Below are 17,120 nucleotides of genomic sequence, written 5' to 3'. Positions count from 1 at the left end.
AATGGATGGAATGGTTTCCATGTGTTTGATGCCAATCCATTTGCGTAGTTCTAAAGGATGCAGAATGTTGTTTCTGTCACAGAGACGCAAAGGAAACATATAAAGAAGAAAACAGCCACAGTAGGTATAACCTTCATTGTATGTAGTGGGCATCAAGTTCAAATAGGTCACAGTAGGTATAACCTTCATTGTATGTAGTGGGCATCAAGTTCAAATAGGTCACAGTAGGTATAACCTTCATTGTATGTAGTGGGCATCAAGTTCAAATAGGTCACAGTAGGTATAACCTTCATTGTATGTAGTGGGCATCAAGTTCAAATAGGTCACAGTAGGTATAACCTTCATTGTATGTAGTGGGCATCAAGTTCAAATAGGTCACAGTAGGTATAACCTTCATTGTATGTAGTGGGCATCAAGTTCAAATAGGTCACAGTAGGTATAACCTTCATTGTATGTAGTGGGCATCAAGTTCAAATAGGTCACAGTAGGTATAACCTTCATTGTATGTAGTGGGCATCAAGTTAAAATAGTAAAAGGTGCAACACAAAGCACAAAAACAAGCTTCAAGGTGTAAACACACAGCTGCTTCTACAGATGTAAAACAACCCACCTGCTGCATTCAAACAGCACATGAGCCTGTTATACAGTGAACATGCCAACACACAGAAGACCAGACCAGGGAGCCTCTGCATAACTCACATTCCTGTCCCATTCGCTACGAGATAGATGTCATTTGAGTGCCATGTATGAAGAAAAATATCTATGATTACCATAGAGACAAGGCATTGTGGGCAAAACAACTAGGCAGGGTTGGGGGGGTAGCATGTCACAGTGATGGTATGTGAGTTGTGAAAAAGTAAACATTGTCAATTGCAATCAATCAAGTAAATAGTTTGAGTGTAAACATATGGTTACTCTTGTACTCTGTTTGAATCAAATATATGGAAGTAAGAGCATTTGAAATGGTGCAAAACAGGCACATCTAGACTTGCCAGTTTAGTTGTTTAAAACTTGTTTTTGAAAGCTTCAATGGTTTCAACTTTCAACTAAAAATGTCCGTCTCTGTCCGTTTATGATTTGTGTTAACATTCTGGAACTTTTTCAACTGTCCTTCCAGCATTGTAAATGATCTCCACATGTTCACTGTGAATGTGTTCCAGAATCTCATAATCCCTTCCTTCTCGCTCACGCTCTGTCAGTATCTTCAGTTGATCAATAGGCCTACAGCTGTATCTCTCCACCCTTGTTCAAAACATATTTCATAAGCAGTGTCCTGTCATCAGGTGTTTGCTTCCAGCCCAGCCGACTGTGACCAGTTCTCACCTACAGGGGGCACTTATGTATTCAATTCAATACAGTTTGACATTTCTAAATAACACTATGACCAAACCGTCTGCACATGTATAATCGTGCGTACATTGAGTTTGTCTAATCCCCACCAGATGCGATCAGGATATGCCGGTTGAAATATCAAAACTCTGAACCTACTATATTAAGTTGGGGACAGGTCAAAACACACATCAAACATCCAAAGCCATTTAGCTAGCTAGCTTGCTGTCGCTAGCTAATTTGTCCTGGGATATTAACATTGGGTTGTTATTTCACCTGAAATGTACAAGGTCCCTTTTTTCATGGATCTTTGTAGAATTCTGACCCATTTTGAGTCACACAAAATTGTGTGTTCTCTACTCCGACAATTAATCCACAGATAAAGGGGAAACCTAGGTAGTTTCTAATAATCTCTCCTCGTTCAGTCTTCTGTGGATTTTATATGGCAGTTGGCAACCAACTTTAAGGTGCATTACCACCACCAACAGGACTGGAGTGTGGACTTCATCTGTCAATCACCCACGTGGGTATACGCTCCTAAACACCAATGAGTAGATGGGAGAAGCAGGACTTTCAGCGCGTCAAGTGTCTAAAATAGAACCATGTTAAATTTTAGCGCCTGGCTACGCAGATGCTCGCGAGCAGTTTGGATGAAATTATTGAGCGTGTAAATTGCAACGCGGCCAGTATGTAAAAGTTTTCCAACATAGTAAATACTAGACTACCTTCTTGGGATAAATATTTCCTTTTAATTCATCTGAAAAAAATAATAAAATGGAAGCATTTGAATGCATCTCATAGTAAACAGACAGGAAATACAAAAATATAGATAAAATATTCTAATTTAGAATTGTTTTTTCTTCAAAAAGGATGAGTTAATTATGTCTCTTTTGGATCAACATATGGACAGTATATTTTTTGGATCTGATATATTTGGAAAACATTTATTTAGCAAGTTTCCCCATCCCATTCCCTCATGCAGAAATCAACCCATTCCGTTCCGTTAATGTCCATTCATAAGTACCAACTCTCCACCCGCCCAACCCTCCCTCAGCTAATCTTCAGAAACATCTTCCCCCACGCCTCAAAACAACCCCTCCTTAACCCAGCCCTCCCCAGTCTCTCCCTGGCTCATTAGATTGTGGTTTTCCCCCTTCCTCCCAGTCCCACATCACTCTCCCATGTCAATCTCCTGGTGGCGTTTAGAAGGTGGCACTAGGTGTTCCGGAAGCTTCCCCGGCAGCTCATGCCCCTCCAGCTTCACCTTGATCAGGTGATTGGCCAACGCAAACTCCTCGTCGTCCAGGTAACCATCCTTATCCACGTCGGCCAGCTTCCAGATCTTGCCCAGGACCGTGTTGGGCAGCTTGGACTTCACCATCTCCTTCTTGGCTGCCGCGCCCGACACTTTACCATTGATCGGCGACAGCGTGTAGAAAATCTCATCGTATGAGGGTTTGTCCCTGCCCACCACCCACTCCAGCTCGTCGATGCCTTCCCCGGCTCCCTCTCCGTAGCCGTGGCCGAAGGGGCCGGACATGGTGCCCTCGAAGGCACCTCCGTGGACAGCCTGGCTGGGCATGGCGGCTTCCTCCTGGCGGACCAGGATCATGAGGCGGGCGATGTCGTTGGCCAACATGTCCTCCACAGCCTCTAGCAGCTTGGGCTTCATGGTAGAGAACTTAGAGAAGTCGTGGCCAGCCAGGAGCTCCTACAGAGACGATGGAGAGGGGAGATGTGTTATATTTCTGAGGTCATTAACAAAGAATATGTTCATCATTGGATGGTCTTCATTTCTTCAACAACATAATATGGAGGACAGGATAACACTTCAGTTTGTAGAGTGACATTGATTAACCTCTGGTGTGGACGTGTGTACGGAAACTATACCATCAACTTTTTTCTGAGGAAACAAAGGCTAAACTATATATGGATTCAGATGCTCCATCTCACCTGCATCTTCTGGAGTTTAGGGAAGTCTCCAGGGGAGATCTGATGTTCCCTCTCTATCTTCAGGTACGTCTCTCCCAGGTTGGCGATCAGCTCCTTCTTCTTGTTCTCCTTCCCAAACACACTGGGCATCTCCTTCTTCAGAGAGCTGATGATGTAGGCATGGACCTGGACAAGGGTTCAAAGGTCACACAACCTTTAGAAACAAACTATTGACCAGACTGATATTCTGCCATAATAAACCTAAAGATGTAGGCATGGACAAGGGTTCAAATATCCTTTAGAAACTACCTGTTGACCCACAACAAAATACTACTAACTTTAACTCTGCTCCTCTCTGCTTAAGTGCCCTCTTGGATATTCCCTCACACCTTCCCTACACCCATCTGGGAACCCTCCCCCATCCCGTCTCACCTTAGCCAGCCGTGCCCTCTTGATGAGGTCATTGAGTTTCCGTATCGCTGCATTCCGGGGAAGCCCCTGGATGTCCTGGAACAAGTCCTGTTCCTCAGCCTCAAACAGCTTCCTGTTGTCAGGGATCAGGAGAGGCTGGGCCCAGAATGACCCGATGTACACCCTCACCACCTGAGGACCACAATACACTCACAAACTCAGCAAAAAAGGAAACGGCCTCTCACTGTCAACTGCGTTTATTTTCAGCAAACTTAACATGTGTAAATATTTGTATGAACATAACAAGATTCAACAACTGAGACAAACTGAACAAGTTCCACAGACATGTGACTAACAGAAATGGAATAATGTGTCCCTGAACAAAGTAACAGTCAGTATATGGTGTTGTCACCAGCTGCATTAAGTACTGCAGTGCATCTCCTCCTCATGGACTGTACCAGATTTGCCCGTTCCTGCTGTGAGATGTTACCCCACTCTTCCACCAAGGCACCTGCAAGTTCCCAGACATTTCTGGGGGGGGAATGGCCCTAGCCGTCACCCTCCGATCCAACAGGTCCCAGACGAGCTCAATGGGATTGAGATCCGGGCTCTTCACTGGCCATGGCAGAACACTGACATTCCTGTCTTGCAGGAAATCACGCAGAGAACGAGCAGTATGGCTGGTGGCATTGTCATGCTGGAGGGTCATGTCAGGATGAGCCTGCAGGAAGGGTGCCACATGAGGGAGGAGGATGTCTTCCCTGTAACGCACAGCGTTGAGATTGTCTGCAATGACAACAAGCTCAGTCCGATGATGCTGTGACACACCGCCCCAGACCATGACGGACCCTCCACCTCCAAATCGATCCCGCTCCAGAGTACAGGCCTCGGTTTAACGCTCATTCCTTCGACAATAAACGCAAGTCCGACCATCACCCCTGGTGAGACAAAACCGCGACTCGTCAGTGAAGAGCACTTTTTGCCAGTCCTGTCTGGTCCAGCGACGGTGGGTTTGTGCCCACAGGCACTTTCTTTTGGTGTTGTTCAGAGTCAGTAGAAAGGCCTCTTTAGTGTCCTATGTTTTCATAACTGTGACTTTAATTGCCTACCGTCTGTAAGCTGTTAGTGTCTTAACGACCGTTCCACAGGTGCATGTTCATTAATTGTTTATGGTTCATTGAACAAGCATGGGAAACAAGTGTTTAAACCCTTTACAATGAAAATCTGTGAAGTTATTTGGATTTTTACAAATTATCTTTGGAAGACAGAGTCCTGAAAAAGAGACGTTTCTTTTTTTGCTGAGTTTATGTATATACACATACCCATACACAAAACCGTTCAAAAGTTGGGGTCACTTAGAAATGTCCTTGTTTTTGAAAGAAAAGCTCATTTTTTGTCCAGTAAAATAACATCAAATTGATCAGAAATACAGTGTAGACATTGTTAATGTTGTAAATGACTATTGTAGCTGGAAACAGCTGATTTTTGATAGAGTATCTACATAAGCGTACAGAGGCCCATTATCAGCAACCATCACTCCTGTGTTCCAATGGCACGTTGTGTTAGCTAATCCAAGTTTATCATTTAAAAAAAGGCTAATTGATCATTAGAAAACCCTTTTGCAACTTCGTTAGCACAGCTGAAAACTGTTGTTCTAATTAAAGAAGCAATACAACTGGCCTTCTTTAGACTAGTTGAGTATCTGGAGCATCAGCATTTGTGGGTTTGATTACAGGCTCAAAATGGCCAGAAACAAAGAACTTTCTTCTGAAACTCGTCAGTCTATTCTTGTTCTGAGAAATGAAGGCTATTCCATGTGAGAAATTGCCAAGAAACTGAAGATCTCATACAACGCTGTGTTCTACTCCCTTCACAGAACAGCGCAAACTGTCTCTAACCAGAATAGAAAGAGGAGTGGGAGGCCCCGGTGCACAACTGAGCAAGAGAACAAGTACATTAGATTGTCTAGTTTGAGAAACAGACGCCTCACAGGTCCTCAACTGGCAGCTTCATTAAATAGTACCCGCAAAACACCAATCTCAACAGTGAAGAGGTGACTCTGGGATGCTGGCCTTCTAGGCAGAGTTGCAAAGAAAAAGCCATATCTCAGACTGGCCAATAAAAATAAAAGATTCTCCAGTGTCACCTCTTCACAAGGACATTTCTAAGTGACCCCAAACTTTTGAACAGTATTCCATTTAGCACACCGTGGTCAAAAGCGAGTTACAGTAGTGTGGCTGACCCCAGAGAGAACACAATGGAAATAAGTTGTTAGACTTTACTGTTTCGTTTAACCTTAAATGTTGTTTTGTTGTCGTCCGACAGCTAAGGCAACTCTATATGTATTTAAAAATATCTGCATCTGATATGGCACCCTACTCCCAATATAGAGTTACTTTTGATTGTGGGAAAGTAGTGTAACATATAGGGAAAGTAGTGTAGTGAACTATATAGGGAATAGGGTGCGATTTCAGACACATCTTTATTGAAATAAATCAAATAATAAGTCACCTCGGGTGTGTTGATGATCTTCCCCAGCGACCACATGAGGGCGCCGTAGACTCTCATCAGCTGCTGTGTGTTGATCTGGTCAGCCTTGTTCAGCACCACGCGCATCTTGTCCTCGTGGTTCTTCAGGGCGCGGATCACCTCAGAGAACTCGTCTGAGATGTCCAGCTTGTGGGCGTCAAACAGGAGGATGATGCGGTCCACACGCTCCGCAAACCACTCCAGTACCGCTGCAAAGTCATACCCTGTAGAACGGCAAGGCGAGTTACGCTGGATTCACAGTCTGGACTGTGTCTATCAGCAAGACTTATGTTGAGGAGGAACCCCAAATGAGATTGTGGGGAGAAAGATGAGAAGACAAAATGAATAGGAAAAGTGGGTATTGGGTTGAGGGTTGTGGTGTATTGTGGCTAACATGACCCTATAATGGACAACACTACTGGTCGACATACTGAAAGTATAGACCCTATGCAGCATGTTTCAAAACGTCTCTGATAATGTCCAAATATTCAAACGTGTTCAGTGCCGTCCTCTTTAGCCTATTTAAAAAAACAACAGGAAACAGAGGAGTCTGAAAAGCAATAGGAACAGAGAGGCTTTTCCTTTTCTGAACAGAAGCCTGTGGAATCTGGCGCAGCGAGGCTCTTTAAAAAGACAAAGGAAGAGAAATAGAGGGGGAATTATGGTTTTGATTAGTGCCTGTCATCTGATCGGAGAAGAATGCAGTCAGTCAGTCTAAAAAGCTAATCTACGCAGCTGGCAACACAATCAGCACCAGATCTGCTGCACACGCATTCCAGGGGTAGGCTTTGTGCATGTGTGTGTCAGGGGGGTGGGAGAGGCAGTGGAAAGAGTGAGTGGGAGAGAACAAATGCGAGCAAGAGAAAGTGAGTCAAAGAGACAGAATCACAGACAGAGGAGAGAAAGGGAAATCATAACACTAGCATATCAAGACAGGAGAGACAGAGAGAGAGATGGGGGAGACAGAGAGAGAGAATGATAAGGGAATCTGAAAGTCAGAGGCCTGTGGGATTTAGAGGACATTCTTTTCATCAAATGGATAGTTTGAAACAACTGTCCCCACACAATGACTACTGCACCACTCTCTCCAGTCTACCAACAACTGTTGCTTCTAACACACACACACAACAGCAGCCCCCGGCACTGTCATACCCCCGATGAACAATACAGTCAGGTGTGTGTGTGTGTGTGTGTAATCATAGTGGTCTGAGGTATGCATGTGGTTTTGAAGTACGGCGTTTCCCCCAAGGCTAAATAGGGTCATCTTGACACACATAGATGTATGCATTTACACACACTTTCCCTCTGCTCCTCATCTCATAGCTCTTAGCTATGTTTCTCTCATATTTTCCCTCATCTCATAGCTCTTAGATATGTTTATCTCTCATACTTTCCCCATCTCTTAGCTATGTTTCTCTCATACTTTCCCCTCATCTCATAGCTCTTAGCTATGTTTATCTCTCATACTTTCCCCTCCTCTCATAGCTATGTTTCTCTCATACTTTCCCCTCCTCTCATAGCTATGTTTCTCTCATACTTTCCCCTCCTCTCATAGCTCTTAGCTATGTTTCTCTCATACTTTCCCCTCCTCTCATAGCTCTTAGCTATGTTTCTCTCATACTTTCCCCTCCTCTCATAGCTCTTAGCTATGTTTCTCTCATACTTTCCCCTCCTCTCATAGCTCTTAGCTATGTTTCTCTCATACTTTCTCTCTGCTCCTCATCTCATAGCTCTTAGCTATGTTTATCTCTCATACTTTCTCTCTGCTCCTCATCTCATAGCTCTTAGCTGTTTCTCTCTATCATACTTATCCATTTTGTCCCTTCTTTCCTTGTCTCTACTCTCTTGGGATCTCTCCCCAGCTCTCTAGCAGTCTTGTTTAACAGTCTTTTTGCTTGAGGGTAGATTCTGTTCATGTCTGGAACCAACAGAAACATGAACAGCTTCTACACCCAAGCCATAAGACTGCTAAATAGCTAATCCGAGTGCCTGCATTGACTTTTCTTTTAACCCACACACTCCGGACTCTACCCACACATACTTATAATGACACATACACATAACACGGGCACACATGCATACTGACGCCACACAGACACCATACACACTGCTGCTGTCGATCATGGATCCTGTTGCCTAGTCACTTTAACACTACCCATATCTACATATCTACCTGGAACTCCTTGTATACAGCAATGTTCTTTTTTTACTCGTTATTCACTGTGTATTTACTTCTGGTGTCACCATTTCTTTAAAAAAAAGATATATATATATATACACTCTGCATTGTTGGAAAAGGACCTGTAAGTAAGCATTTCACTGTTAGGCTACACTTGTTGCTTATGAAGCATGTGACAAATACAATTTGATCTCTCAACCTTTCACTTGTAGTGGGAAAAAATGACCCAATAAGAAATGATATTACCAAATAGTATTAGCAGAATGAGCCAATAAGATAAGATATTGGCTGAGCATTATCAGAAAAATGTGCAACATAGGGATTGTGGGGAAACTCACAGTCATCTCAGTTCTACTCAGCTTCCCTTCCTAGGACCCCAAATGACATAAGAGTCTGTTGCATTAGTTGTACTTCTCTTAACAGAAAAGAGAAGTATTGCATACTATTCTCTCATCTTTGGTGAGGTTTAACTTGCCTGTGTTACCTCTGACACACTTAGTGGTTGACACAGTCAGGCTTGACACCTTCATAGAGATAACTGTGATAAATGACTGTGGAAAAAAACATAAAAGCAAGTGTTTTTGCGTGGGTGTGAGGCTGACCTCTGCTTATCCTCTGTTTCTCTCCTGACAGGATTCCAGGGGTATCAATGATACTGATGCTCTCCAGGACCGGGTTGGACATCTGAGCACACGTAAATCTGCAAGGAGATGGAGTAGAGATGGAGTAGAGATGGAGTAGAGCGAGAGAGCGAGAGAGCGAGAGAGACATTAACAACCAGTTCGGTGAGGATGTTGAAACAAAGACAGGAATTAATCTATGTCTAAACGATGCTTACAATCAACCTGTCACGGCTTGAAATGGGAATTTAATGGTTTGCCTGGAAGTGGAAGAAAACAAAATTCAAAAACAAGTTTGTGAGAGTTGAATGCTGCATCATTTATTCAATTGTCCAAAGAATAACTTATGAATAACCTTGACTCACTGGCAAGCCTAAACTATAGTCGTGCATTAGTCAGCCCAAACATAATGTTTTTCAGCCTAAAACTTCAAGTGGATAAGTGTATAATTGGGAGCAAATCATGACACACAGAAAACAACATGTTTTGTATCTGGAGAGAGAGGGCTAGGTCGGTCAAACAGAAGACTGCAGTTTCCTCAAGCAGGAACAACGATTGTTACGTTTGACCACTTATTTTCCTTCTCATCCCAGAACTCCGCTGCCCCACCGCGCGCCCTCAGAACTCCGCTGCCCCACCGCGCCCTTATGCTACAGGCATTAGGTCACAAGACTAGTAGAACTAAGCTCTTAGCTTACATTATCACACAAACACTCATAAGAGGAAATTTAAGGCCAAACAAGAAGTAAAAGAAACAGGGGGGTGAAATGTCCTGTGGTAGAGTAGTATCATATCACAATGGGAATATTTGCCAAATATACAACGTCTCCCCACAGTGACCACATGTACAAATCCCAACCAGAAGCTATTGATTACAGGCAACATCTGCACTGAGCTAAAGGCTGGAGCTGCCGCTTTCAAAGAGCGGAACACTAATCGTGACACTTAAGAAATCCTGCTACGACCTCCGACGAGGAATCAAACAGGCAAAGAGTCAATCCAGGACTAAGATGGAATCCTACTACGCTGGCTCTGATGCTCATCGGATATGGCAGGGCCTGGAAACTATCACAGATTACAAAGGGAAAACCAGCCGCGGGAGGTCAGAGACCTGGCAGTGTGGTGCCAGGACAACAACATCTCCCTCACTGTCAGCAAGACAAAGGAGCTGATCATGGACTACAGGAAACAGAGGGCTGAACACGCCCCCATTCACATTGACAGGGCTGGAGTGGATGGACAGCTTCGAGTTCCTCAGGGTCCACATCACTAAGGAATTAACATGGTCCACACACACACACCAACACAGTCATTGAGAAGGCACAACACCTCTTCCCCCTCAGGAGACTGAAGATTTGTCATGGGCCCTCAGATCCTCAGAGTTCTACATCAAGACATAGACCAAGTCTGGAACCAACATCACCCCCAACAGCCATAAGATTTCTAAATAATTAACGAAATAGCCTCCTGGACTATCTGCAATACCCCCCCAACACACTAGATTGTTTGACTCATCACATAAACAGTAGCAGCAGTGTATCTATCCTGTTGCCTTGTGACTTCACCCCCGTCTACATATCGTCACTCACTGTGTATTTGTTCCTTGTGTTATTATCTTTCTATTATTTCTCAATGTTTCTCTCTGCATTGTTGGGAAGGGCCTGCAAGTAAGCATTTCACTGTCAGTCTACACCTGTTGTTGACGAATGTGATTTGAAAGTCCAAGCCTTCCCGTTTATTTAACATTTTCCACACAAAGCTCAGCACAACTGTGGTAACCTCAGAATCTCTCCTGCTCCACCAGACACTAATCAAACAGTAACTCCCATCCCTTCTTCCCCCTTCCTCTATGAACACTCCCTCTCTGAACAAGACACTACTCCAACAGTAACCCCCATCCCTTCTTCCCCCTCCCTCTCTGAACCCGTCATCAGGCAGACCCACAACTCCCCGAAGTGAAGAAATACTATGAGGCTTGAGGACATTGTGTGCCAGACAGGTAGGCCTAAGTTCTTAACACATTTCCCTTTGGGATGTTACTGGAAGACCCCATGCAGTAATGTGCAGAGTCAGTCAGTGTCCTGAAATAACAGGCTGGGTTCAGTAAAACGGAACCCCATCCCGCTGACTCTTACTACACCCATTGTGGACACACACACACACACACACACAACACACACACACACACACACACACACAGAGAGCGGCCGATGGCTGGTTGTGGTAATTAAAGGCCAACGCTATGGTTATAGATCTAGAATCATCTCACCGTCTGTGCTGCTCCCTCAGACTAGTCAGTCTGGTTGTGAAACAGCCCTGTCTAATGGGCCTTGACGCCTTGTTCATCTCGTCAATTAGCCTCTAAGCGAGGCTAATTATCAATTGACCCTCATTGACTTTCTCTGCTATGAGCCAACAGAAATCAATTGTACAGATGCATCCTGGGCAATGTAGTACCCCAGAACAGGCGTGAGCAGCAGTGTAGTCCAGTATCAGTGGTGACCCATGTGTGTTGAATCAGCATATGGCGGTGTGCGAAGCACCACAGATAATCTGAGGGTGAGGAAATTACCTATTGCCAGGCTGAGCACATGACTTCCTGTAAAACCTGTCCAGTCAGTCTGTAGCACAGAGAGAGACAAGGCCAGGTTTATCTGACCATTAGTTTTGTGGTGCCAGCCAAGCTCTCACAGAGAGGAGATATCCATTAGTAAGAAGGCCTACTTCAGAAAAAGGACACTACAATAAACCAACCTTGAGGGATTCTGTGTTTAAAGTAGTGATGGGGGAAGAAAATAAAAAGTTACATATCGGGATAATATTTGATGATATTTCATATAGTATTGTTTTTGACACTTGTTGGCTGTACTGTACCTGCACCAAAACTCCACTATTTTCCCTTCATAGTTTGTTCTCCATCTTCTTCTTAAATAGGGAGCCAATTTGTTTTCAGCACTTTTATTTCCATGATCGATCAAAACTTGTTTTCTCATGGCTCTCGTCCCTCTGCAGCAGACGTATGGTGAGCAATATGTTTGTAACATTAAATCGCAATAAAAATCACAACATCGAATCTTAATACATGTAGAAAACGGGGAAAATCGCAATAGCCTACATATCCTATTGCACCTCAGTATTGTGATCATTTGGTTTATTTAGAGATTGGATATGATTGGGATCCCCATTAGCCAATGCATATCGTGAGGTCCCTGGCAATTCCCAGCCCTAGTTTGAAGTCTGAAAGAAAACAGAACACACATAAAGCCCCAGAACAGACAAACTCCCATTGATTGAACGTCATAATGCCATATAGAACAGACTAGAACAACTGACTGTGGTGTCAGAATGTGCCATAGAGCAGTCTGGATCACTGAATCACTTTGATTGGTCATGATAATGAGTCATTGAACACACAAGAAGGCCAGATGAGTACTGACTAGTCAACTGCGTTTAGACAGGCAGCCCAATTATGTGGCAAAATATCAGAATTAGGCTGCCTGCAACCATTATAGCCTAGATGCTGCCTGACTACTGTCACACTACCATAAAGAACATACCAGCACTGCACTTCCACTTTGCCTCATAGCAGGCAGAAACCACAGTGGGAGTTGGCCAGCTGTTCCTACTGATGTGGCAGCTGTAGCCTGCCCTGGGATGTCCATTCAACTAAGAGGAAGACATAACTCACTGTGTTGCCTGGCTACTGGAAACACAGTCATTCATATTTTGTTCATTTACCTTAAAGTGACATGAGCCCAAATCAATCTGCTGCAGTGTTGCCAAACTAGGATGTGACTCATCTGGTTCAGGCTAGGTGTTGTTACACACTGTTCAAATAGCCAAGGGGAAAAGGTTGTCTCTACTTGGCAAGGTGACTTTTCCAGGTGGGTTAACAAACAGGTGTTTGCAACAGAGACTACAATCTGTTGTGGTGATGAAATGAAGGTTAAACACCTTGGGCTAAATAACTGGAGGAATATGATGCAACAGTAGAGATTTTGTTTCAGAGTCCCTACATGGAGAGGCTTGTGCAGGAGGTAGTATATGGAATGCTGGGAGTGGTGTCACTGTCAATGACATTATGACTGTCACCTCATCAGATCAGGTGATCAACAATCAAGTAACAATGTGTCCTTGTAGTAACTTTAGTGGCATGTACAGTAACTAGTTATTCTTTCAAGTTATGAAATGAGCTGCTGGATATTAGTCCTACGTATGAGGTATAGCCTTTTTGCATACTGTACTTTACAAAAGGCATACGCTCTCCTACTGGTGCGTGGAAACTTGGAATGAGTATTTACCTGTTGAGGAACGCGTTACCAAATGCGTTGAGTTTGCGGAAGGGTTTTTTGGGGTCGACAACCAAGGCGTTACCAGGTATCATCCCTTCCTGGTCACCGTGCATCACAGCTATGAAAGAGTCTGTCGTCGGCTCGGGCCCTATCCTCATACCGGGGAAGTCTTGCTCCATCAGGTGCCGAATAAAGGTCGTTTTCCCGGTCGAGTACTGACCGACCAAGAGAACCATGGGTTTGTTGTCGAAGTCCGCATCCTCAAGCGCCGGTGAGTGGAAGTCGTGGAATTGGTAGCTGTCCTCCAGGGGAAAGAGTTTAGTCCGGTAAAGTTTCTTCAAACCTTGCGAAACATCCTGGAACGGTTCTGGCGTTTTTTTATCCCTTGAGCGGAACATGGTGGGCTGTTGAGCTGGTTTGACACAGCAGTGTCGCTTTGGATCTGAAAACAGCAGAGAGAGTTGGCGATGTGGCCAAGTTGTTAGTGCAACTCTTATCACAGATCACAGTAGTAGAGTAACGTTAGCTAAAGTAGGCGAGGTGTTGATTGTCCCTCCCTCCTGACTAGCCAAATACGCCCCAACTAGTTTGTACTACTAGTCAATCACGCACCAAGCACAATCCCTCTCCAGTAACTTGAGAATTAATGTATCTAGCCATCTACTGGCAATCTTTTATAGAAGTCGAGAGCGTAATTTCTCTTAAACGTTTGATAATAAACACACACTATCCTTTAAAAGGAGGAAAACATTACTTTTACCTGTCCTTTTGAGTTATGTGACCGCGTTCACCTGCTGGCTGACACTTGTGTGTGTGACACGCAGAAAGCGGAAGTGGAATGTGAACTTCAAAATAAAAGTCCCACCGAATGAATGAATGAAGTACGTAGGCCTATCATCGCTCAAAATGATGAAGGTAAGGAATGAGGATGAAGAAATACGCAATTGACTCCTCGTCATCTCACCCAGTCTTGTGACAGCTGCAGCACATTACTGGTTTGGCCTCACTATCCGGCAATTCCTTAAAAGTTGGACAGCTCTATAATGCCCTGTCTGATAAAAATGTGTGTGTGTTCATTGCTGGCCCAAATATGTGGTAGGCTGTGATAAAGACCAGACACACTAAACAAGAGAAACAATTACAGTAAATGCCAGTATCTTTATTGTGAAAAGAAACACTGACAAGAAACACTATATAAATACACTAGTATTAAAAGGCCTACTCAAGTACAGTACATACAAGTGCACAGACAACGTCACATTCAGTAGATTTAGGTCTACACAGTGCATCCAGGGTGACGACCAGAGGTGCCTCTCCGCCCATAACAGCAGCTCCACTGGAACCCTGAGCTATTCCATATGGAGTTGCTGTTACAGCCAGCGGACACCAGACACTGGAGTTATAGCGCACTTTATCACACAGCTGTAAAGCCACATGATTAATAGTAAACCATTTACGTACTCTTATCACAAGTCTCAAATTGTCTTGTCATATAGCGCGAGATTATACTGCCCCCTGTTGGTGAAAGAGAATTACAACACTGTGACATAAATCTGAACATGTGATGACAATGCATAAAAAGCATGTGATAATGGAGCTAAGACACCATTAAGAATGATACATACTTTATTTTATTATTACCTTTGATCTACCTTATTGCTAATTTACAATTCAGATTGTGTATCACTCAATTGTAGCAATAAAATCATGGTGATTGTGCCCACCAGGGCAATGTTCTCAAAGGGTTGGTCCCGTTCAGCACATACAGGAGGCTGTCTGGTTGTCCTGTAAAGGGGGTCAGTTATTCAACTTCAATCAATGAAATACTTTTATATGGATTCATGATTATATTTCAATTACATTTGTTGAATTCAGAGGATATCAAACTGTATTGAACTTACTATGATAAAACAGTTTTTATTTGTTAACCCTTTATTTCCAGAATCCTAGGCCTTCTCTAGTTCCAAAATCCTAGGCCTCCTCTAGTTCCAGAATCTTAGGCCTCCTCTAGTTCCAGAATCCTAGGCCTCCTCTAGTTCCAGAATCTTGGGCCTCCTCTAGTTCCAGAATCCTAGGCCTCCTCTAGTTCCAGAATCCTAGGCCTCCTCTAGTTCCAGAATCCTAGGCCTCCTCTAGTTCCAGAATCCTAGGCCTCCTCTAGTTCCAGAATCTTAGGCCTCCTCTAGTTCCAGAATCCTAGGGCTCCTCTAGTTCCAGAATCTTAGGCCTCCTCTAGTTCCAGAATCTTAGGCCTCCTCTAGTTCCAGAATCCTAGGGCTCCTCTAGTTCCAGAATCTTAGGCCTCCTCTAGTTCCAGAATCTTAGGCCTCCTCTAGTTCCAGAATCTTAGGCCTCCTCTAGTTCCAGAATCCTAGGGCTCCTCTAGTTCCAGAATCTTAGGCCTCCTCTAGTTCCAGAATCTTAGGCCTCCTCTAGTTCCAGAATCCTAGGCCTCCTCTAGTTCCAGAATCCTAGGGCTCCTCTAGTTCCAGAATCTTAGGCCTTCTCTTTCTCGCTATCCTTCCCAGAATCTCTATAGACTTTGACTTACTGATCTTTACCTCACACCCTTCCAGCTTTGCAAAACAAAACAATAAAACAATTCACGAGAGAGTGACTTTGGCCCCTTATTTCCTCCTTCAACTTTGTTCACCTTTCTGTCTTACATGTTGCACTCTTTCTATGTTTTTTAATTCATTTAAGTTTCTTTCTCTGATCAGGGAATTCACACATCACTAAAGATAATCATTGAATCACTTATCAGCTGACTTTCTTTGTGCCTGCCAGTTACAAGAAGAGGAAACCGCAAGATGAAAGGCTACCAGTGTCCTAAATAAAACTGACTATGGATGGAATGATCTATTACAATTTATTACATTTCTTCATCTCATCCAATGGGATCTCATAATGTAGGCAGGTTGAGATTTAAACATAACAATTTAAAAACAAACTGAACCTACTCACCCTCAGGAACTGAAGTTCAGTAAAGTACTAGTCAAGGAAGTGAGCGAGGGCTGCTTAAGACCGTGAGAGGGAGAGAGAAATTAATCATTATACATACAGTAAATATGTAACAGGCCCTGTTCATAAACTTTGCATCCTGTTTGAACATCCATAGCCATGCAGTAAGACATTCGCAAGCACACAAAGCCGACACACATGTACACCACAGCAGGTTGGTGGCACCTTCATTTGGGAGGACGGGCTTGTGGTAATGGCTGAAGTGGAATGGTATCAAATACATCAAATACATGGTTTCCATGTGTTTGATGCCATTTAATTTGCTCCGTTCCAGCCATTATTATGAGCTGTCTTCCCCTCAGCAGACTCCGCTGACGTACACACAATACACACGTACACACATACACACATACCCGCACACACACACAAACACACACACACACAGTTTTGTACTGCTATCCTTGTGGGGACCAAAGATTTAGTTCCCATCCAAATTCCTATTTTTCCTCACCCCAACCCTAAATCAAACCCTAACCCTAACCTTAACCCTTAACCATAACCTTAACCTTAACCCTAAGTCTAACCTTAACCTTAACCCCAAACCCCTAACCCTGAAAGTATATCTAACCCTAACTCCTAACCCTAATCTTAACCATAACCCTTAACCCTAAACCTTACCATAATTATAATCCTAACCCGTATTCTAACCCTAACCCTAAACCTAACCCCTAAGCCTAAAATAGCATTTTTCCTTGTGAGGACCGACAAGGATAGTTAAACAAAAATATACACACTCAGACACACACTAAACCCAAATAGTAAAAGTAAACGCATGCTAGGGAATCAGATATACCTATAGATACAAAA

At 43.6% G+C, this 17,120-nt stretch overlaps 1 protein-coding gene across 2 annotated transcripts; it reads right to left on the bottom strand.

Moving 5' to 3' along the window:
* Positions 1 to 219: 219 nt before the first annotated feature.
* Positions 220 to 14,203, bottom strand: LOC106604384 (EH domain-containing protein 1). 2 transcript variants are annotated; one of them, XM_014198954.3, is made up of 7 exons: positions 14,053 to 14,203; positions 13,302 to 13,734; positions 8,983 to 9,080; positions 6,184 to 6,425; positions 3,694 to 3,864; positions 3,283 to 3,447; positions 220 to 3,040 (listed from the first exon to the last, which is right to left on the bottom strand). In XM_014198954.3, the coding sequence occupies exons 2-7, from the start codon at positions 13,688 to 13,690 to the stop codon at positions 2,501 to 2,503; spliced, it is 1,605 nt and encodes a 534-aa protein (XP_014054429.1). In that variant the 5' UTR covers positions 13,691 to 13,734; positions 14,053 to 14,203; the 3' UTR covers positions 220 to 2,500. The 2 variants fall into 2 exon arrangements, with proteins under 2 accessions (XP_014054429.1, XP_014054430.1); XM_014198955.3 differs by lacking the exon at positions 14,053 to 14,203 and having other exon boundaries at positions 13,302 to 13,926.
* Positions 14,204 to 17,120: the final 2,917 nt, after the last annotated feature.

The sequence above is a fragment of the Salmo salar genome, chromosome 05 (assembly GCF_965601325.2).
Source record: "Salmo salar chromosome 05, fSalSal1, whole genome shotgun sequence".
Classification (NCBI taxonomy): domain Eukaryota; kingdom Metazoa; phylum Chordata; class Actinopteri; order Salmoniformes; family Salmonidae; genus Salmo; species Salmo salar.
This window is presented reverse-complemented; position numbering and strand designations above follow the sequence as displayed.